The following is a 23,375-nucleotide window of genomic DNA, read 5'->3' on the forward strand; positions in this document are numbered from 1 at the left end:
TGAAAAAACCTTCCTGAACATGGTCATATGTCCAGACATAGTGTCTCGTCTGTCACTCAAAAAAGTTGCTCTGAGGAAGGTCAAACCCCTGTGGTTTCTTTGAAATTGCTTGCTTTCCTGTCCTTGTACAAGTTCAACTTCCTTTCAAAGCACCCATAAAGTTCAGCTGTTGTTATGGACTTCCTTTCAAAACATTGCAAAAATTCCAACTATTTGCAGGTATCTTAAATGTCCACTGAACATCCTTTTTTCAGTTTTTTAAAAACACAAAGAATTCTAAGTTTTTAATAAAAAAACAAAACCTTACAACACAGTAACTGGGGGGACCCAGGCATACCGAGGAGAATTACCTTAGCAGCTTTAGCAATGAAGGACCTAATCAGGAAGTGTATTTAAAATGAAGTGAAAATTCCCACAAAAGCATATATGTATTAAACCTGTGTCCTTCTAATACTTTTAAATGGAATTGCAACCTGCATGCTGCTTAAGCAGGATACGAAGAGACTGGAAACATTTCATATGTATTGTCAGAAGCAACTGTTGGAAATTAGATAATTTGACTTCATCCACAATGTAGTCATAACAACGAGGTCCGGGCTTGGGTAGATTGAAATCGTCACCGAACACTTTTTGGTCACGTAACCCGTCTTGGAAACAAGACATTGAACACTGATGGCCGGAATCTGGTGAGGAAGGTGACCTGCTCCTGATTGGTGGGGACACGGAGCCATCCTCAGTTAACCTGGCTACATCAGATCATCAATGATCCAGTGGAACTCTGATACTTGGAATGACGGTTAAAGCTTTGGATCTCTGCTATTTAAGTGTAATTGCTTTCTTGTTATTTTAACAACCAGACCTCATTTACGTCACATTGATTAGGTGCCTGCACGAAATGGCCATAAAGAGGCAGATGAATGGCTGCTGGCAGGCAAAGATTGAACGGCGCAAAGGCTGCCTGCTGGCACAAAGGTAAGTCATGGAGCTGCTTTTTGGTAGGTCTCAATAGCTGGGAAAGGGTGGGCAGTTCAGAGCAGAATAGGCTCAAACTTTGCTTATGGGTACCAAAGGCTCACCCTTACCCACAAGGAAAAGTTTAAAACTTATGTTTTCGTGCATAAAAACAAAAAATGCTAGAAATACTCAGCAGGTAAAGCAGCATCTGTGGAGCAAGAAATAGAACTAACCTTTCAGGTTGATTAGTTCTGATTAAAGGTCATCAACCTGAAATGTTAACTCCATTTATCTCTCTACGGATGCTGCCTGACCTGCTGAGTATTTTCAGTATATTCTCTTTTTATTTCAGATTTCCAGTTCCTGCAGTATTTTGCTTCTGTGTTACATTTTAGGGTCTTCGCTTCTTTCTTCACAGGTGTTACTGAGTGGGGTGAATGTGGCAGGTACTCAGCTCATTCGATGGTTGAAATGGTACTGTGATCCTAATGACATCATAGGACCCCAATCTGCATGCATCAATGAGGCTTACACATGAATCAGGCAAGTGCTGTAGGCACCAGAAAAAGGGCCCTGTTCGAGTGGTGGCAGTGCTTGTTACTTGTCACAACAGGGTGCTCACAAAATGCCCACCTGAAACATTAAACTAACTTTTTTCTACCCAGATGCAAACAAATCTGCTGTGTATTTTCATCAATTTATTAATTAATTACTGAATCAAACTGGTTTCTGTATTCTAATATAGCTGTTGTAATTTTCCAGTTCTCCAGTACGTTCTTTTATGACTCCATGTCATTCAATTTACTTTCTAAATTATGCAAATTAATATGCAAGTCAGCTTTTATTTTCTTTGTTCTTGGGATGTGAGCGTCGCTGACATTCTTAATTGCCCTTCAGAAAGATGTGGTGAGCTGCCTTCTTGAACCGCTGCCGTCCATGTGGTGCAGGTACACCCACAGTGCTGTTAGGGAGGGAGTTTGACCCAGCGACAGTGAAGGAACGGCAATATAGCTCCAAATCAGGATGGTGTATGACTCGGAGGGGAACATACAGGTGGTGGTATTCCTATGTGTCTGCTGCCCTTGTTTTCTCAGGTTGTAGATATCGCAGGTTTGGAAGGTGCTGTCGAAGGAGCCTTGGTGGGTTGCTTCAGTGCATCTTGTAGATGGTACACATTGCTTCCACTGTACATCTGTGGTGGAAGGATTGAACGTTTAAGGTGGTGGATGAGGTGCCGATCAAGCGGGCTGCTTTGTCTTGGATGATGTTGAGCTTCTTGAGTGTTGTGGAAGCTGCGCTCATTCAGGCAAGTGGAAAGTATTGCATCACACTCCTGGCTTGTGCCTTATAGATGGTGTACAGGCATTGGGGAGTCAAGAGGTGAGTTACTCACTACAGAATTCTCAGCCTTCGGCCTGTTCATGTAGTCATGGTATTTATATGGTTTGCCAAATAAGTTTATGGTCAATGATAACCCCCAGGATTTTGATGGTGTGGAATTCAGCAACGGTACCTGGACGTGGGCTATTTTTCACATTGTCAGCTAGATACTAGTGTTGTAGCTGTACTGTAACAGCTTATCTAAGGGTGCAGCAAGTCTTCACCAGATTGGCATCTTATTTTTTGGTATGCCTGGTGCTGCTCCTGGCATGCTCTCCTAGATTCCTCATTGAACCAGAGGTGGTCCTCTGGCTTGATGATAATGGCAGAGTGACGGATATGCCAGGCCATGAGGTTACAAATTGTGGTTGAATACAATTCTACAGCTGCTGATGGTCCACAGTGCCTCATGGATGCCCAGTTTTGAGCTGCTAAATCTGTTCTGCATCTATCCCATTTAGCACAGTGGTAGTGCCACACAACACGATGGAGGGTGTCCTCAGTGTGAAGAAGGGATTTTGTCTCCACAAGGACATTGCGCCACTCCTACCAATACTGTCATGGACAGACGCATCTGTGACAGGTAGATTGGTGAGGACAAGGTCAAATAGCTTTTTCCTCATGTTGGTTCTCTCACCACAGGCCCAGTCTGGCAGATATGTCCTTCAGGACTCAGCTAGCTTGATCAATAGTGGTGCTAATGAGCCACTCTTGGCGACGGACATTGAGGCTCCCCCCCCACCCAGAGTACATTCTGGGCCCTTGCTAGCCTCAGTGCTTCTTTCAAGTGGTGCCCAACATGGAGGAGCACTGATGCATCAGCTGAGGGAGGGTGGTAGGTGGTAATCAGCAGGAGGTTTCCTTGCCCATTTGACCTGATACAATGAGACATCATGAGGTCCAGAGTTATTGTTGAGGACCCCCAGAACCAGTCCCTCCTGACATTATACCACCATGCCACTGTGTCTGGTGGGTCTGGCCTGCCGGTGGGACAGGGCATACCCAGGGATGGTGATGGTGATGGAAGAATTGGTGAGTATGACTATGTCAGACTTTTGCTTGAAACCAGTAAAAACCATAGCATTGAAATACAAATGGAAAATGCTAGAAAAACCCAATATGTCCATTTGTGATTTTGGAAGGAGAAAAGACAGGTTACCGTTTTGGGTATAAATCCTGCTTCAGCATTGGAAAGCAAAAAATTAAGCCAGTTCTTTAGCAGAAATTAAGGTAGGAAGAGAGATACGGGCCTTGTGATTGACTCCCCCATGACAGGTGAGGAGAGCGTGAGGAATGGGTAAAAAATTTTAAAATGGGAACATCTCTTCAAACCCGCATACGCACTTGCCATCATTGTCACGGCAGTATTTTGGAGTGCAAGTGTCCTGCTGTGGAGAAATCACACAATTTATTAGCATATTTAAATTAGGCTCCTCAATGCAATTAGGAGCCTGATTTAAATTTACAAATGCCGTTTGGGTTTCCCAGAGCTAGGGAAACCTAGCTGTAAAAGGGAGGTGGAAGGTGCAGGCTCAATAAGGTTATTTCCTTGATAGCACTCCCTGTGGGTCAGAAGGAGCAGGAATGCTACCCTGCCCCTTCAAGGAAGCCTTTAGCCTCCTCTCTGCCAATCATGGCTTCTCTCTACCCTCTAACACCGTCACAGGCCTAATTCCCCCGAAGCCTGGGCCTGACCTTGACATGCTCCCCAGCCATTTGAACCCTCCCTGGAATCTTCCTGGCCTCGATAAAAATATCAGGGTCATTGTGTGGAATGGCCAAATGGATATTTTTGGAAATTTGGAAAAAAGCTGAAAGTGGATGACGTATCACAATGAGTCAATTAAAAGGCATAAAAAGAACAGTTTGACAAGAAAATACCTAAGTAAGGTAATGAAAATACATGAGAAGTAATATAAGGAAAAAATGAAAATAACTGCAGATGAAAGAAATCCAAAATAAAGACTGAAAATGCTGGAAGTATACTCAGGGTCACTAGCACCCTAGAAAGGGAAAGACAGGCTGGTACCAGGATTCAGAACCCCCAACCAGAACTGTCTTCTGCTGAAGTACTCAAAACCTACACATCAATAAACTTCCCCAGGTGCTGATGGACTCCATGCATTCCAACCATAAGTCTGACCAAAATTGTGAGCACTGAACATAGGTTTAAAATTAACAAGCCTCAACTGAGACCAAAGATTAGAAGAAATGTTTTCTCACAAAGTCTGAGGAAAATTAGTTCATTAAATTTTTCAAAAGGAGCTGGATAAATATCTGGTTGGAGACAGGATTGGCAGCCAGAGAGATAGGTTAATACGAAGATGATAAAATACTTAAAGGAAAGGAAAACAAATGTTTCTGTGTTTCTTGGATCCAACCATTGTTTGGAGAGCCGAAGATTAAGACTGGATAGTGGAGGTGTGACATTTGCTTAATAACCCGTGAGGATCAGGGAATATTTATGCAGAGTTCTCTCAGGAAATCAAATGACTGTGGTTGACCGTACATGGTTTGAGGAAAGTGTTTGTTGGGCTAAAAGAGCTTTTCCAATTCCATGTCTTCTCATATTCTTATTTGCAATTGTTGCTTGGAGTTCCATTTTTTATGGCTTACAATTCTGGAAGAAATTAAATCATAATGGGCCATATATTCTCTGCCATTAGCTTTGCGAAAATGGCATGTCACTAACTGCCTCACCATCGTAATGCATTGAATGGCATGATTATGCTGTATTTGCATGGTGGATACAAACTAAACTCGCCACAGAAAGTGAAGACGTCCTTTCAGTCTAAGTACCATTTTAACTATGCGCCAGTGTTAATAATGGCCAGTCAACCTTTGTAGCACTGAAAATTAACTATTACAAGTATGGAATATTATTACTTCGGTTTTAATTGTTGGAGGATTTAAAAATGTCAAATTTAAAATAAAGACTTTTTTCCTTTTTCTTTTTGACTCTTCTTTCTCTCTGTGAATCCAATCTTTCATTTTCTCTTTATTTTACTTCTCTTTCTGTACCTAATTTGTTATTGAATTCACCCACTCTAACTTACATTTCCTTCTCAGTCTTGCATAGTTAATTTCACAATCTTTCATTCTGATTGATTAAGGAAATACACAGTTGTTTGCCCTGTTCATTCAGGTCCCAGATGCCCTGTTTCCTTTGCTGTGACGTTATCAGCTTGCCCTTTCAGCAACTTGTCAAGCAAAAATTTTAAAAACCTAAATGTGCAAGGGCAAGTTTAACTTACAGCAGATGCGATTAGATTCCCTCCTACAACAAAATTTAGCCAATAAGCTAATTCACTTACTGGACTGTCACAAATCTCTTCAACTGCCCAAGATACTCTTCTTTCTTCTTTATTATCAGGCTTTCTAGGTTTCTGCACCTAAAATTAAAAAATTTCACAGAATCAGACTTCAAAAACATTGTGAATGTTCATTCTTTCTTTCCCCAGAAGTTATCTTTTATTTACCCTAATATTTTTCCCTTAATAGTCCCCAGGACACACATCTTCTCTGCACCCAAGGGTTAGGGAAAAAAGCCTACTTCTTTGTCTCTGCCAATTATACTATTGACTTCTTCCCAAAGAGAATGCAAAAGAAGTTCAACCGACACTGCCCATCTGATTTTCCCTTGCCTCCCAAGAGATGGTATCCAGGCTTCACCTCTTTGCAGCAGTGCAACTGAAACTAAGGACAGAGTGGACTGAAAGAATTAATCCTGCTTCATACCACTCTGCAGTCCTACTTGCTATCGTACAATGTTTTGTATCATTGCAGTGCACCTACCCTTCCCTTCTTCCACTTTAAACATAAGAATACATTTTCTAATTGTGTGTTCCTGGTGTAGACTCTTATCTGTAGGGAGGGCATATGTGTGTACAACCCGCAATTTTCTATCTCCTTCCCTCCCTTTTTGCCAGTTCCCACGCGGTTATAAGTGAAAATCAAAGTTCCGGTGGTGGACACAGGAGACACATGCGATCAGGTGGCGGGAAATGATTTTCATTGGGGGAATCTGCCGTCAGTCCGCAAAGCATCATGTGCGGCACAACTATAAATAATCCTCAGGACAATCATGAAGGCTCATTAGCGCGGCCGTTTTTCTTTAGGCAGGGTATTCTAGGTCTTTCCCCTTAAATTAGTATAAATTTTACCCACCCACACCCGTCTTTACACCTCTGCTACACCATCACCAGTCTCCCTTTGTATTTGTCATTTATCATTGGATTTTATCATCACCAACATAGAGTCATAGAGAGATACAGCACTGAAACAGGCCCTTCGGCCCACTGAGTCTGTGCCGACCAACAACCACCCATTTATACTAATCCTACATTAATCCCATATTCCCTACCACATCCACACCATTCTCCTACCACCTACCTACCTATACTAGGGGCAATTTACAATGGCCAATTTATCTATTAACCTGCAGGTCTTTGGCCGTGGGAGGAAACCAGAGCACCTGGCAGAAACCCACGCGGTCACAGGGAGAACTTGCAAACTCCGCACAGGCAGTACCCAGAACCGAACCCAGCTCGCTGGAGCTGTGAGGCTGCGGTGCTAACCACTGCGCCGCCCTATATGTCAGCCAGTTGGCAGAGACCAGCCCCACATTCCGTGATGCCTCCCTGCAGATGCTCCTCCAAGCCGTCAGGGAAAGGCTGGACTCCTGCAGATGGCACGAGAAGACCCACCCGCCTGACCAAGGCAACCTGGATGGAAATGGCAGAGGAGGTGTTGAATCATGGGGTTCAATGAAAACCTAGCTGCAAACGGGTCAATAACCTGTTCAGATCGGCAAAGGTAAGTGATGCAGCTGAATCTTAACAAATGGTATCTTGTGCAGCCCTCAAAACATTATGTCTGTCAGTGGGCATCCATGCCAGGTGGGTGAATGCGTGATCAGCCTTGATGTCACATGTCCAGAGAAAATGGAAGTTTGGAGTCTGGTCGTGCTTGGTTGCAGCATGCAACTGACAGGCCTGAATGAGTATTGGGGATACATGCAGAAAAGAGGTGTTAGGCGTCACTTGACGTGTCATCAATTCAGCACTTTCTTGTGCAGGACAAACAGACCCACAATCAATGAGTGAACCAAGAAGGCCGGTGGGGGGGGAGGTGTGGGATGGTGTTCCAGATCTTATACTCCTGACCCCAGCAGAGGAGGCAGTCGAGATAGCAGGAGAGGAGGGAAGACGAGCCATCATGGACAGTGAGGCTGGATTGTCTAGGCATAGGAGGAAGAGCCAACCTTACTGTTGATGCCATATGGGCACACAAGAGGACTGCGCGAAAAAGTGATGCGCTCATGCTGTGACGATGCTTAATGTGCTTCTGTTTGTTCTCCAATGCAGATGCCCACAATCGCACAATGGCACGCCAGCAAGCTGTTGACTCCACCTCTGGGGAACGATGATGCCAATTCCCCAGAGAGCGCACTGTCACCTGCCTCTTCTCCATCCTCCGCCAGTGCAGTTCCATCCATACTGTCCGCAGGGGGGTTTGCATGTGAAATCAGGGCCGTAATCTGGTGGACAAGGCACAGACATGTCCCAGCCGCTGAGGAAGAATGTTACAGCCGGGTCCCCTGACATTCAGAAGGCTGCTGGGGACCAGGTTGCTGCTGAGGCCCACGCTGATTTATAGTCCTCTGGTCAAAGCCACAAGAAGACTGCTGGAAATGCAGCAAATGTATGGGGAACATCTCTCTGAGATGCCAGAGGTAATGCGCAGCTTTGTGCAGGCAATGGAGGAGTCTATGCAAGCCATGACATTTGTCATGTCCCAGGTGTGTGAGCGCATGACTTTTTCCATGGAGAGTGCAGTGACTGTCATGGAGGGCCAGATTGAGCACTCGACCCATATGCGCACTGACCTGCATTCCATTCCTGTAGCCATGGGCTCTGTATAGCAATGGCTAAGCGAGAGGGGGATGAGGCACCTGGACCTCCCTCCTGGTGCCTCTTCCACTCAGGGAGACAGGCGGGTGCCATCATACATCCAGATAAAGGAGGAACGTGTACCAGCCATTCTGGAGTCTTCCCTTCAGAACACCCCAGGGTGAGTGTCGTCTCCTCTTCCCCCCCTGACATTGACCAGCAGGCAAACCCAAGGGGGATGCCCCAGTGCTGGAGACCCCAGTAGGATGGAGCTCTTAAGGTCCCATACCTCCAGAGGACGTCAAACATGGTTATCCAGGGCAATGGGACAGCACATTGAGCAGACTGCTTCTACCTCAGCTGTTGATGTCGGGGTTGTACCAAGACGTAGCAGGAGAAAGCGTAAAATTAAGGAATTATGAGCACAGTTGGCACGGGTGGTCAACAATATTACACATGTAAATAGTTCACAATATATTTTTTCTGCTTTATTATTTTGTACAATTTCATTATTTCTTGAAAATTGCCTAGTTAGAGAGCTAAATATAATGGCATGTCTCCTGGCTGGCATGCTTTGATGCTTACAAAGGAGTAACAGACATGACCCTTATTGTCGAAAATTTTTTGTTTGTGTGTTCATTCTTCACTGATTGTTGAGTGCAGTTTTGCACATCCCACATCTGTGGGATAAAGCTTCATATTGAGGCTCATCTGGCTCTCCATTCTATATCTTGCAAAGCAGTTTGTCCGAGTTTACTCACAACTCGTAGACGTCAGGTGGTGCAGGTGCACTCAAAGTGATGTTATGATGGTGCTAAAATAAAAACAAGAAATGCTGGAAATACTCAGCAGGTCTGGCAGCATCTGTGTAGAGAGAAGCAGAGTTAACGCTTCAGGTCAGTGACCCTTCTTCAGAACTGGCAAATATTAGAAATGTGAAAGGTTATAAGCTAGTAAAGCGGGAGTGGGGCAAGAGATAACAAAGGAGAAGGTGTAGATAGGACAGGATCACAGAATAGCTGACCAGAACGTCGTGGAGCAAAGGCAAACAATATGTTAATGGTGTGTTGAAAGACAAAGCATTAGCACAGATAGGGTGTTAACGGACTGAAAACTGAACAGTCGCAAGTATAAACATAAAAAAAAACATTGGGTAAGCAAAATTAACAAACTAAGATGAAATAAAATAAAATAAACACAAAAAAAATTTAAAAAAGGAAAAAGAAAAATAACTAAAAATAAAAGTAAAATGGGGGGCCCATAATACTCTGAAATTTTTTTTTATATATATTTGGTCACAATGTTTTTCTTATATATATATTTGGGCATTGGTCTCCTCCTTTATGCAGCTATGTGTGGGAGCCTGTGAGATGCCACATATGTTGCCTGTTGAGCCCCAGAAAGCACTGCTTGCGAACAAATTGCGTGCTGCAGTCACCTTGAGGTCAACTGGCATGAGGTTCCCACCAAAGCCACAGGTCCTACTCAATGATCCCACATATTTCAGTGACCATTTCCCCCTAAAATCGTCAGACACCTCTGGCATTGCCTTGCCGACATCTGAAGGTCGTTAGTCCTTGTCCTGAGGACATGGTGACGCACCAGCGCCATCTTCGATAATGCCTTCCCTGGATGGCATCATTCTGAGCAGTCACACCATTGTGCTGCCTGCTGCTGGCATTGTGGCTTCAGCCGCTGAGCAGCAAGAGCCCTTCTCTGTCACATCCTCTTCTCTTGCTCCTGAGTTTGCAAAAATATTGGGTGTACGAGACCCATGTCATTGCAGCTTTATAATTGTGTCCATGAGACAGGCATTGAAATGAAAATTTGTTTGACTATGTTCAACCATTGAACTCATGAACAGATAGGTCTATGTGCTTCTCATTGTGTATAGCAGCAACTCCATCCACCCTAAACTGGTCTCATCCCACTTTGATCTGCACTCCTGGCATATCCATGTGATTTATCATTTCATTTGGCAAAATGGTGTGCATACGATTCGAGGCAAGATCTTCCACTTTCCACCCTCCTCCTGCCACCTTCCAGCTTGCCCCATCACCCTTGACCCACCCAACATTACCTTGCGCTTTCCCTCTATGACACTTGAACCTCCCTCAAATTACTAGACCACGTAATTATCAATGTCTACATGCCATCTCTCCCCTCTGTGCCTACACCTGTCCATATCAAAATGCCCACTCTCACCCTAGATCCTCCGACCATCAACCTGAATGTAGTCGTCCAATTCTGTGCCCCTTCCTACGAGGTCTTCTAATACCCAACAAGACTTTGGACCTGCACCCTGCCCCCCGCCACCCCCCCCCAGCCGCATCACTTCCCCCTGTGACTGTGACCATTCCCTCTGCCAGCCAGCACCCTGAGTTTGCCCCACAGGACCTCAACGTTGAAAGTATTGACCCCTCCCTTTAGGTCCACCATGCACCTCACCATCATTATCTGCTCCAAACACCCCCCAACCACCACCACCACTGAATCCACACACAGAACGCTAGCCCCTTCCCTCCTCTGCACCTCCAGGCACCCAAACCTCACCCTCTGCCCTCCCTGGCTTCCCTCTTCCACAACTCCAGTCACCCAAACCCCTCTCAAACTCACACACCCCACCCCAACCCAATTCGCCATTATTGGTCCCGAATCTGAAGACAAACATCTATTCTAAAGTTGCCCTGCCTTGTGCTGAAGAGTTCAAGAAAGAAAATCACTGACCTCAGACACAATTGCACAAAGATGACTGGTGTATGCTAACTTTAAACAGACAAGAACCGGGTGCCACAAAAACGCAGCTGACTTAATCTCTAAATTTTAATCTGTTGCTGAGAGATCGAAATATCAACTCCCGCCTTATTAAGTCACCCACCTGCTATGAAACCTGCTCTTGCAGGTCCCATAAAATTCCCCCCACGATCAAGAAAAACTTCATAATGTTAAAACTCTTGGAAATATTAGCAAATTTGAAAAACTGATAAAATCAAGCAACATTTTAAATCATTAAAATTGAACAAAATTAATTACCAAACTTGATCCCTCAGGTACAGTAGGTGAAGGTTCTTTAAATTCCTCTTTTACTGGCACCTTTTCTGGTCCTTGCTTTGGAACTACCTCGCTTTGATCCACTGTCATTATGGATTCATTTGATGGCAAGTATGAGACCATCCATTTTAATTCAACATCTAATGTGCCATTGGCTTGTTCTTCAGAGTTTGTAAGTTCAAATGTTCCTGGAAATAAATTAATAAAAGTGTACAACAAGGATATTTCCTGGAAAGGGCAAGAAATTTTTCTTTTAAAAACTTCAAAAATTACTGCATGCTTTGGAGGTTTGACTTCATCACTAACAGGGAAAATGGGTTCATCTACAGAAACAAACTATACAGGCAAACCCCACTGTGGTTGACAGGGCCCTCAACCGTGTCCGGCCCATTCCCCGCACCTCTACCCTCACCCCTTCCCCTCCCTCCCAGAACCGTGACAGGGTTCCCCTTGTCCTCACTTTTCACCCCACCAGCCTCCATATCCAAAGGATCATCCTCCGCCATTTCCGCCACCTCCAGCGTGATGCCACTACCAGTCGCATCTTCCCCTCCCTTCCCCTGTCAGCATTCCGAAGAGATCGTTCCCTCCGCGACACCCTGGTCCACTCCTCCATTACCCCCACCACCTCGTCCCCGTCCCATGGCACTTTCCCCTGCAATCGCAGGAGGTGTAATACCTGCCCATTTACCTCCTCTCTCCTCACTATCCCAGGCCCCAAACACTCCTTTCAGGTGAAGCAGCGATTTACTTGTACTTCTTTCAATGTAGTATACTGTATTCGCTGCTCACAGTGTGGTCTCCTCTACATTGGGGAGACCAAGCGCAGACTGGGTGACCGCTTTGCGGAACATCTCCGCTCAGTCCGCAAGCAGGACCCTGAGCTTCCGGTTGCTTGCCATTTCAACACTCCCCCCTGCTCTCATGCTCACATCTCTGTCCTGGGATTGCTGCAGTGTTCCAGTGAACATCAACGCAAGCTCGAGGAACAGCATCTCATCTACCGATTAGGCACACTACAGCCTGCCGGACTGAACATTGAGTTCAATAATTTCAGAGCATGACAGCCCCCCATTTTACTTTCATTTTTAGTTATTTTTTTCTTCCTTTTTTTTTTACATTCTTTTTTACATTTTTTACAATCTTTTTTTTTTGCATTTAGTTCATTTCATCTTAGTTTGTTCAGTTTGCTTACCCACTGTTTTTTTCAGGTTTGCAATTGCTGCTGTTCAATATTCAGTGTATTAACAGCTAATCTGTACTAATGCTTTGTCTTTCAACACACCATTAACATATTGTTTGCCTTTGCTCCGTGACCTTTTGGTCAGCTATGTGGCCTGGTCCAATCTAGACCTCCTTTGTTATCTCTTGCCCCACCCCCACCTCACTTGCTTATAACCTGTGACTTTTCTAATATTTGTCAGTTCCGATGAAGGGTCACTGACCCGAAACGTTAACTCTGCTTCTCATTCCACAGATGCTGCCAGACCTGCTGAGTGGTTCCAGCATTTCTTGTTTATATTTCAGATTTCCAGAATCCGCAGTATTTTGCTTTTATTATACAGGCAAACAGTATTCTGGGGCAATCTATTGGAGCCACCACATGTTGTGCTACATGTTGTCCTTCAAATGATCAGTTACAGATAGAAACTCATCATAGGGAGGTCTGAGAAGATCAGGTACTTCAAGTAAAGGGAAGCAAGTACAGACGGAGAGTCACACCAGGCTTTTTGCTTATATCTATCAGTATCTGGTTCAGGGCAGCATTTTTGGGGACCTTGGAACTCGACATCCAAATGTCTCAGTGGCTTCAGATGATTGCTGGTACAGGAAGACTTGGAGAAAATTAATTAAGAATAGGGAATCTCATTTTCAAAAGGAAAAAGTATTTTGAATTATTACCTGTGATGTACTTGTTATGAGCTAATGAAATAAGGGGGACTTTGGCCTTTCCCAGGTAAGAAGTATCATTAGGCTCTGCATCATCAAAAACATAAACAATTAACAATTCTGACTTTAAATATCGGTCAAGCTCTGCATTAATTGGTACGGGAAATCTCATGTGATCATCAAATTGTGGGTTATTGCTGCTTGGAATGATGGCTGTATCATGGTCTGCAAAATCAAAGAACTTGTAGACAGCATAAGGACTTGGTTGGACGTTCTTCCTTTTGGTTTGCAGGTTGTCACAAGATTTTATAGTGATATGAAGTTCATTCATATTACCATCTGCCAGAGCTGCAGTGTGCACCTATGGGTTCATAGAAAAAAGATTGTTTTAATTGAAGGCTTTGAGACTTAAAGATGTAGGCAGAAATTTTAACTTAACCCACCCATTGAGAAACTGATGAGATCAGGTGCAATGCAGGTTTCAGACCATGCCCGATTGTATTTCCCATTGAAGTCAATGGAAAGTCGTATTGGGTGGGGTGTAAAACCAGTGTTCCACCTAATCCCATGAGTTTTCCACTGGCAAGTTATGTTAAAATTATCTCCATTATCTTTGTTATTGTCATTTGAATATTCATCCAATAAAAAAAACAGACATGAGAAACAGGAGTGGGAATGATTAAACTAACAAACTACATCAACTTAATACTAAAACTCAGTTCTCTAGATGTCCATAAAAGCTTATTTTAAATTTGTTAAACTTTTTAATAACTGTTCAGAGACTGCACAGAAAATAGGTGCTTGCTGCACACAAGTTTTAAAATCAACTGATGAATAGTATATACACCTATATTGTAACACTCGATGGTATTCAGTTCTGAACAGTTTTCTTCTCTCACCCAGGTTGTTACAGTGCATATTATGTATGAGTGCTCACAGGGCAGAGGGAAATTGGAAGTAGTTTGCCCAATGGCACTTCTATGCACCTTCAAAAGGAAAGACCAAACTTCTCTGGCCATCCTAAAATACTTTATAGCCAAGGAATTATTTTTGAAGTGTAGTAGCTGCCGGCATAAAGGCAAATTTGGGCCAATTTGACCCACTGTAAGGCCCCACAAATAGCATTGAGGTAATGACCAGTTAATCTGTTTCTTTGATATTGTTAGTTAATACGGAAACTCTATCGGGTATCATTCCCAATACAGTTCTAATCCATGAAAAATAACAAATATCATTTCTGCAGTCATAGTCTAAACAATTTGCACAACATAGGGGTGAGTTTTGCAAAATTCAGTGGCCCGCTGATTGGCCAGCAGCTCCATTAGGCGGGACTTCCTAGTTCAAGTGGGTGAAAGTCCCGCCTCAGAACAATTGAAGCCTGGAGACCCGCAAAATACAGGTCGGATCTCCAGGTGAAGTGGAAGCGGGCTCGCTACCGACTTTTCAGTCGGTGGCCAGTTCCTGTCTGCCTATGGTTAAATCCCGGCCATAGAGTTTAAATCTGGAACATGACAATGACCAAAGGCCAAGATAAAACCAACTACAATCTAACTGTCCAAGATATGCACCTGTCTTCAAATCTGAAACTCACTAAAGATAGAACATTTTCCATTTTAAATCTGGCTACTATAAAATCATGTGAAATGAAGAGGGAAATTTATGGTTCCAACACATATACTTTCAAAGGGCCGACTGTTTGATCAGGGATAATTAAAGTTCGGTTAAAATCTCCTGCATTATTTACAGTTATTAATTATTGACAAGGCATGTTTCCACACAGATACAGCACCATAATATAAATCCTCTCTACTTCTACCACAGTGATGAGATTAAAAATCTTTACATTCATTTATAAAAGCTTTTTACTATATAGAACATTTTTTCAAAAGTTTTGTCTCTTTAAGAAAGCTATGAAACCTAAATTCAGCTAAAAATTTTTAATGACAAAGAGCTCACCTGTTCTGTTTGATCAATTGCATGATGACTAGAAGTTATATATCCTATTGCTTTTGTTCGTTCTTTGTAAAGTCGAATGGCCTGAGCCATTGCCACACGTAGCCGAAACCAATACTCCACTGCTCCATAATTTTCAAAATCTCCTCTGACACCTGCATTCAAAAGTGAGTGTATTTAAAGGGAGACAGGGCAGCTGGGAAACATAAATATATTATACTGAAGAAAGTTACAATCAGGATAATGCAAGAACATGACCTATTTACTGATAAATAGCTGCTGTTCTTTTAATAGCATAAATTCCTAAATTTTGATTTAACTGTTTCTATGATGCATTGGCACATATAATGTTCTCATCACACAATCAATAAACTGCACAATTTCCTTTTAATTATTTACTCAACACATGAATAAAACAAAAATTGTGCTGAGCAATACTTAGTACACATACATTTATTGTAATTTACTGATTTGTTCCACAGTTTGTTTGAGGTACAATTGTTCCTTTAAAAATATCAAAACAATTTTGCCAAAAAGACTGGATCACTTCTCCATCAAGAATTGCTCTGGTCATTATGTGCAGATAAATCATACAAAAACATTATTTGAATATGTTTACAACATTGAGACCAAAACGGTTTTCCCCGAACAGTTTCCTTACACATAATCCTAGGAATCTTTTTTTTTGGTGCTTGGTTAATAGGAAAAATAATTTAAATTGTATTTAAATCTCCTGCTGAGTGGGCTAAGCAGTAAGGTGGGCCACCACAATACTCTTTCATTTTTGGGACACAGAAATCCCAATTAAATGGTAATCAAAGGCACCTTTCACATCCAGCAGTCATTGAATAAAAGACTCCACTACCTGTGGTATGTCGGAATACTATATGAAGTGAATTTGGATAGTGTCTACCATTATCATATTGTTAGCCTTTGCTCCACGACCTTCCGGTCAGCTATTCTGTGACCTTGTCCTATCTATACCTTCTCCTTTGTTATCTCTTGCCCCACCCCCGCTTTACTTGCTTATAAACTTTCACATTTCTAATATTTGCCAGTTCTGAAGAAGGGTCACTGACCTGAAACGTTAACTCTGCTTCTCTCTCCACATATGCTGCCAGACCTGCTGAGTATTTCCAGCATTTTTTGTTTTTTATTTTGGATAGTCTCTAGCCCATCCCTGTGGGCATGTACCCACAGCATAAAGTGTTATTAACTGTCTATCCCACTTACAGAGGTCACAGGATGACTGATGTAGGAAATAGCACAATAGTGTAGTAGCAAGCTCTACCTAAGTTCAGCTGCTGAAATTGGTGGACGGTTAAAAGCCATGTGTCCAAGCTGACTTCTTAAAAATGACCTGTTGGCAAACAAAAGATGCACTTCTGTATGGTATCAGCAATCCTAACTTTCTAATGAGTGTGACTTTGTCCTCCCATGTATTTGAAACTGGTGATGTTTGAATTAAAAAAAGGCTGATTAGCTTAAAAAGTACCTTTTTTTATAACAAAAACAGAAAACACTTAACAGGTTAGGCAGCATCTGTTGACACAATTCAAGGTTTCAAGGATGGAACTTTTCTGCCTTTTCCTGTGTCTGATTGCTCTGGATGACAAAAGCTTAGGAACAGACCCAAAGGTTTGCCAAGCAACTTTGGAATATGAAATGTTGGGCTAGATTTTAACAGAGATTGGTGGCAAGCTCAAAACTGGCGACGGCACGCCAAAGAGCCGCCACAATCTCAAACGCTGCAGCACATTTAAATAGCTGGAGCAGCCCGCTCCTCCCCCCCACCAATCTCGTGGAGGGGGCAGGCTGTTCGACTGCCGGCAATGGCGTCAGCTGCCTGTGTGCAGACGCTGCCACCATTTTTAAAAGGCAGCCAGCCCTGTCGCTTAATTTAAATTTTTAAACACACACCCCCAAAATTAAATAAGTAAATTTCTTATGGGCCTTTCCCACCTCATAATAACGATTACATTAACTATTTTCCCTTCCCCTCCCCAAAAACCTAACTTTTACATCTGACCTTCTCCCCCACAAACTGCACAAAGTTTGAAGTTCAACCCTTCCCACCATCCCCTATACTCATTATGTTTATTTGACCCCAACCCTTGACACTCCCGCACTGAAAATCCTACCTCCTTCCCCCTCCCCAGCAGTGTCATGCTGGCTTTCCCCGGACGGGGAATTGAAAGCACGGGAGTGCCCGCCCCGCGCTACAGATCATAGTGGGCCTCAAGATTGGAGTTAAGTCTATATAAATTAATTAATTTTATTCAGTTGAATATTTAAATTGAGAGTCCGTCGCCTAGCAGTGGGGAATCTTGGAGCCTTGCCGCTGCCGGGAGGATCGGGCCAGGCCCTCCTGGTGTCGAGGTCTGTGGCAGGCCTCATCTGGACCCATCTCCAGGCCCCCCACCTCCATGGATTCAGGGTTTGGTAAAATCCAGCCCGTAATTTCAAGTCTGGGTTCTAAAAGCTGATCCTATTCAAAGAAAACATCTAAAATCTCTTTACGTGACTTGGTGTCAAAACTGTCCGGTAATACTCCTGTCAAGCACCTTGGCCTGTTTTGCTACATTAAAGGCACTGTGTAAATGTAACTTCTTGTTATTGTTTGACTATACATAGATTTTGGATCATGACACCTTCCCTGAAATTAATTATTAAGGTTTTGACAAAACCAGTGTTGGATAAAATGATTACATGAACTGTGACACCCACCACAACAACAATGGCTTACATTTATGTAGCATCTTTAAGGTAGTAAAACGTCCCAAGGTTCTTCACGGGAATGTTATCAAACAACATTTGACACTGAGCCACATAAGATGATGTTAGGGCAGTTGACTAAAATCTTGATCAAAGAGATAGTTTTAAGGAGCGTCTTAAAGGAAGAACAATATCATACCACTCTGAAAAGAAAAGGCTGATTGAGATCCAGCTTACTTCTTCATATTGTTTAACTCTCTTGCAAAAATAGGTCTTGCAAAGAAATTTTGAACGTGTAGCTAAAGAAGCTGCAAAGAATATTTAATTTGTGATTGACCAATATTGAGACAATATATTTCTTTACAAAGTATGCTTTCCTTAAAATATTAAAAAAACTCAGTAAATCTTTCCAAAACCACAATATAAACATAAAACAAAATTGAAAGTAAAACTGGGTGTTCAAGAACAAACCAGTGATTTTGGCAACATACATCTCCAAATTTTTTTTGGAAGTTCAGGCCAGGCTGGATGATTGCGGAGTGACCAATTGTATTCTACAGAGCTATCAAACATATATGAAACTTAAAAACTGATCTCACAAACAGCACAAAACATTATAAAAAGGAAAACATTTGCCAAAAATCTTTCCACCAATATGCCACTGAGCTGCAATTAACAATGTATGATGAGACCATGAAAGTAATTCAGAAATGTTGGGCTGAATGTTCGCAGCCCCATGGAAGGCCTTGGAAAATAGGGAGGGAGCTGCGTCACGACAGCTCCCCATGCATTCCAGCCACTGTGGAAACTTCTCAGGGGCATGTGGGGAAGAAAGTCAGCAACCCGCTCCAAATAGGTGGACAGCCAATTACGCCACTTTCGGGCCCAAATCGGGACATTTTCTGATGGAGACGGGATCTTCCCGCTGTTGGAGCGGCCAGCTGCTGGGCTGGATTTTATATTCCTGCCGTCGCGGAACATGGCGGTCGCCCCCAATGGGACCTGCCCCGATGCAATTTTGTGGCGGGCGGCCATTTTGAATATTCATGGTGGCCGCCCCCCACAAACACGTGGCGATAGCGGCCTTGGCGACGTCGTTCATGGTGCCACCTGCTGAAGGAGCAGGTGCTGGGGCCATTTTTAAAAGGCTGTCAGCCCTGCAAACAGTTCAACATATCGCAGAGTTCACCCTCCCCGCCCCCCCAAACTATCAGAGTGCAGAGTTCACCCCTTTCCCCCCTACAACCAATCAGAATGCAGAGCTTCCCAACCTATCAGAGTGCAGAGTTCACCCCTTCCCCCCACCCAAGCAGAGTGCAGAGTTCACCCTTTCCCCCCACCCTCACCGATCAGAGTGCAGAGTTCACCCCTTCCTCACCTTGTTGGTGCCAGCTTTCCCTGGATGAGAAAGTGAAGGTGCGTGAGTGCCACTCGTCATGCTGAGGATCGGAAACTGAAGGTAAGATCGCTGTGGTTTAATTCATGCAAATATATTATTTAAATATGCTAAATAAAGTCCCATCGCAGAGTGGCAGAAGGGCCACCACAGAACTTCCCCAGCACCTGAAAGATCGGCCCGACAATCCTGGCGTCAGGGTCCGTGGCAGCCGGTGCTGCTCCAATTTTCCAGGTCCTCTACCCCCTCACTGTGTGCAGAGCCCACCAGCGGTCAAGAGGCGGCCTCCCAGTGGAAGGCCGGAGGGTCATTGATGCCTTCTTTAAAACCACCCCCTCCTATGCCCCCCCCTCCCCCCAAGGAGCTGTGGGAATCAGTGGGCCATGGCCACAGGCTATCCTGTGGAGGGGCTCCCTTTCCACAATGATGGCCAGGCAGCTGTGGCCATGCTTAATTTTAACAGTTTTAGAAATCTTCAGAGGGCACCTCCATCTTGAGGTGCCCTCATAGTCTCCCACCTACAACGGCAGTGCCCTATTCTCCCGCCTGCGCACTGTCCCTAATTGGACAGGGCTTATGGAAGTGGCCTGTTAATTGGCCACCTCTGCAAAGATTGCACAAGTAGGCAGGACTCAGAAACCAACAGGGATGGTTGCACATATGGGGCTGAATTTTATCAGCGCGCCGCTGCGGAGCCAGTGCCATTTTTAAAGGACGTCAAGCCCTTCAGGAGAAATTTATATTTTTAAAGGTGCCAGTTCTATAAAAATTTAAACAAAGATTTGCCCACACCTGCAATGCCCTCTCCCACCTCCCCACCAAATACATAAATAGTTTTTTTGCCAATCCCCTCAAAAAAATTAGTTATCAGTAATGACCTTTCCCCTCGAGCTTTAATCCCTTTGACCCTAAACCCCTTCCCACCATCCCCACAGCCAATGTAAAAGGTTTTTCCCGCTCCCAGCCCCTCCCATCTTGATAATTTGACTCCTCCCCACCAGCGTTTCGCCTGGAAACTCCGTATGGAGTTCCGAATGCGCGCGAGTTGCAGCTGGCGGCTGTAAAATCGGCGTGGGACGCCCGCCGGGAGCAGGTAAGTTAATTAGCATTTTTATTACTCTCATTGAAATATTTTAATGAGGGTCCTGTGGGCTGCACCGATGCCTCGCCGCCACAGCCGCTAATATCCAGTGGGGCCTTCTCGGCGCGTGGGTTGTGGTGGGCCGCTCCTGCAAGCATTTTACAGGCCTCCCTGCCACAATCCACAACGCTGAGGGTCTGGTAAAATCCAGCCCATGGTCCTGACATCGGAGTCCTGAGTCCCACCGGAAAATTCAGCCCATAATTTCAGCAGTAGGTTAGTCTGGAACAGGCCACTTGAGCTTTTATTGGCAAATTAAGGAAAAATGGGTATTTTAATATTGTGCGTAGACGCAGCTGGAGTGAGATAAGAAAGGTTAATTTTACAAGGGGTGAAATTTCACGAGCAAGACATTTTAAAAAAGTGCTGTAGAGAGAGAGTTAATATTTGAGGACTTTTTAAAAAAAATATGGTTCCACTGTATTACTGTTGCAAAGATTGTTTCCATCTGTTGTGACCAAATACTAAACATGTTTTCTGTATACAGTACCAGTTATATTAAATCCATAATGCTCATTAGGTTTATATAGAAACCTCCAAATGTCTACTGATAAACAAGTTGTTTTATGCAACTTGGAACAATCATACAGAAATTTTGATCTGTAAGTGCCAAAATTATGAAACGAAAAGAACTACAACTGCTTGTTATTTCGTAGCGGTTAAAACAAGGGCCCAGAAACAGAATAAAAGAACAAAAAAAAAACACATGGTCTATCTCTGTTTCTCTTTGGCAGTGAATTAACTTTTCCTTTTACAATATGAGCTCTACTTTGTTGATTTAAAACATATTAATCTCCTTCTGTAATATATTTTGGCATTTCACACGAATGAAAAGGTAATTTTACTCAGACTTAGAATGTTCATGTTTTTTATTAAAGGGAATGACTCATTTTATTGTAAATTCAACTAATGCTAACAAGCCTCTGCTAACACCATCTGTGCATTATTTGTCAAAAAATTACATCTAACCAAAAATAAATATTCATTTTCAGCCATGTACTAAATATTCTATTTCAGAGTTTGACTTAGATTGTATAAGGGATGTCAGATATAGTGATTGATAAAGTATAAACAATGCTATTATAACACTGTCATATGCCACATAAACTCAGATATGTATTCCTTACAGTTCTCAATTTTATAAAGAAAACATACAACTCAACCTAGAAAATTCCTTGTTCTATAATATGAATTACCTGAACTAGACACATGGAAGATTCAGAGCATGCATATTTTTAAAAGGAGCCTACTGTTTGATTGAAGGATGAGTATAAAGTTTCTTTCAAATCTGGTAAAGAGCTGTTATGAAGTTTAAGTTGTTAACATTGGGAATTAGTGTTTGCAGTTGGAGGAAAGAACACCAGCATAACCTAAATTCCCATGACCACTTATAGCAGAACAGAGGGAGGAATAACAATGAGCATCAATTTCCATTGGGAAATAATAAACAAGAAATCAGATTTTTCATGCAATTTGACTTACAATTTTCTCTCTCCTCAAATAGTTTAGATCTATTTATTAGACTATGCAAAATACTTGTAAATATCTGAACAGAAACCTACTGAACCTTGACCTACTTAAAGGAGTAATCCATCCTGGAACTCTCAAACTTTCTCCAATTCGATAGATGTTTTAAACGCTTCATACATCTTTGACTTGAAGGCCTCTGATATGGGAACAGATACTTATTTTTAAATGGTATTTAGAAATAATGGGGTATATAGAAATAATGGGCATAACACATGTAAACCAGTTTTGCTTCAATATCCCACTGCAAGTCACACGTATTATGAGCATTGGAACATGACTTCGGAAAGAAGTATTGTAAAATCAGTATGAGCTATAGCAACATGTAAAATCATGTCTCCATATTTCCACACTCAAAAACTTGCAAGTTCTTCAATGATTTATGCTAACATCAGCAATAAAGCTGAAAGTTCTAGCAAGAGTGGAATTGTTGAATTTAATACATTACAGTATTACAGCTTATAATGGCCTAGGCTGCAATTAAGATGAAATGCTTAAGCACAATATAATTAGCATGGCCTGTATGACAGAAATGTTTAGAGAGCAGTACTTTACCCCAATAAGATTTGAAAACTTATTCTGAACGAATAAGGGTAAGCTGTTAGCTGTGCATTTTACTCACCAATCAAATTTGCTGTGCCAAAAATTCTGCCATTCTTTTCAAGGATTTCATGCATTCGTAACTGGCATGCTGCAATAGTTTCATAGTCTGTGCCATATGCGAGTTGTACCTCTAGTTTTACTGTGTTTTTCTGTAAATACTGTAGGAAGAAGTCGTCCACTCGGACAACATACTGAGATGTGAAGTCAAATACTGGCTGCAACCCATGTAATACAGGGGTAGACTGCAGTTCAAAGTCATAGAATGCATAGGTACAGAAAGTGGCAGGTTCTTGCTCACCAAAAACCTTAACGGCTTCAGGAGAGAAAATCACTTTGCTGATATGGATCTCAAATAAGTTTTCTCCACGCTCTAAATGGACAGTTTCATCAAATTCATCAGCTTCATCATCGGTTGTTCTTTCTGGCTTGAATTTGAATTGTTTGGTGCCATAGGCTATGTCTTTGAGTTGGGCTGAAATAGATGAAAACAGATGCGATTTTTCCATATTTCTCATTAAAGCAACAGAGCACAAGATTTTCTCTACGTGGAAAACAGATGGTCTAGAATATAAACACCATTGTTATCATTTTTTGTAACAAGTTCTGCAGCACAGAAGATTGAAAATAACCCTGAAAATTCCGAGAATATGAGCTACTCAGCATGCAGGGATTACAACTTGACATTTATTCTGGGATAAATCAGATGAAACATTGCAAACCAAACGCCTTTTTAACACACAGTAGGGACATCTTAATTAAAACTTTCAACAGGAAATTACAAAGATGCTGGTCTGCTAATGATACTGCTTTTAAAAAGGTGGTTAACCCATAGTATACCCAAAATGTTGCGGATCTTAAAATTGAGAATACAAAA

The 23,375-nt window shown here is 42.7% G+C and overlaps 1 protein-coding gene across 4 annotated transcripts in view; it reads right to left on the reverse strand.

The window, feature by feature from the left end:
* The window catches only part of rpgrip1l (RPGRIP1 like), a 263,930-nt gene that overhangs the window by 83,173 nt on the left and 157,382 nt on the right, over window positions 1-23,375 (reverse strand). For all 4 annotated transcript variants that reach the window (XM_068049460.1, XM_068049459.1, XM_068049461.1 and 1 more), the window contains 5 exons: window positions 22,521-22,973; window positions 15,123-15,274; window positions 13,179-13,527; window positions 11,259-11,464; window positions 5,649-5,726 (listed from right to left, as the gene is read on the reverse strand). In XM_068049460.1, coding sequence (XP_067905561.1) covers window positions 5,649-5,726; window positions 11,259-11,464; window positions 13,179-13,527; window positions 15,123-15,274; window positions 22,521-22,973 — 1,238 coding nt within the window. The remainder of the gene's footprint in view (window positions 1-5,648; window positions 5,727-11,258; window positions 11,465-13,178; window positions 13,528-15,122; window positions 15,275-22,520; window positions 22,974-23,375) is intronic.

This window comes from Heterodontus francisci, chromosome 17 (genome assembly GCF_036365525.1).
Source record: "Heterodontus francisci isolate sHetFra1 chromosome 17, sHetFra1.hap1, whole genome shotgun sequence".
Taxonomy (NCBI): Eukaryota; Metazoa; Chordata; class Chondrichthyes; order Heterodontiformes; family Heterodontidae; genus Heterodontus; species Heterodontus francisci.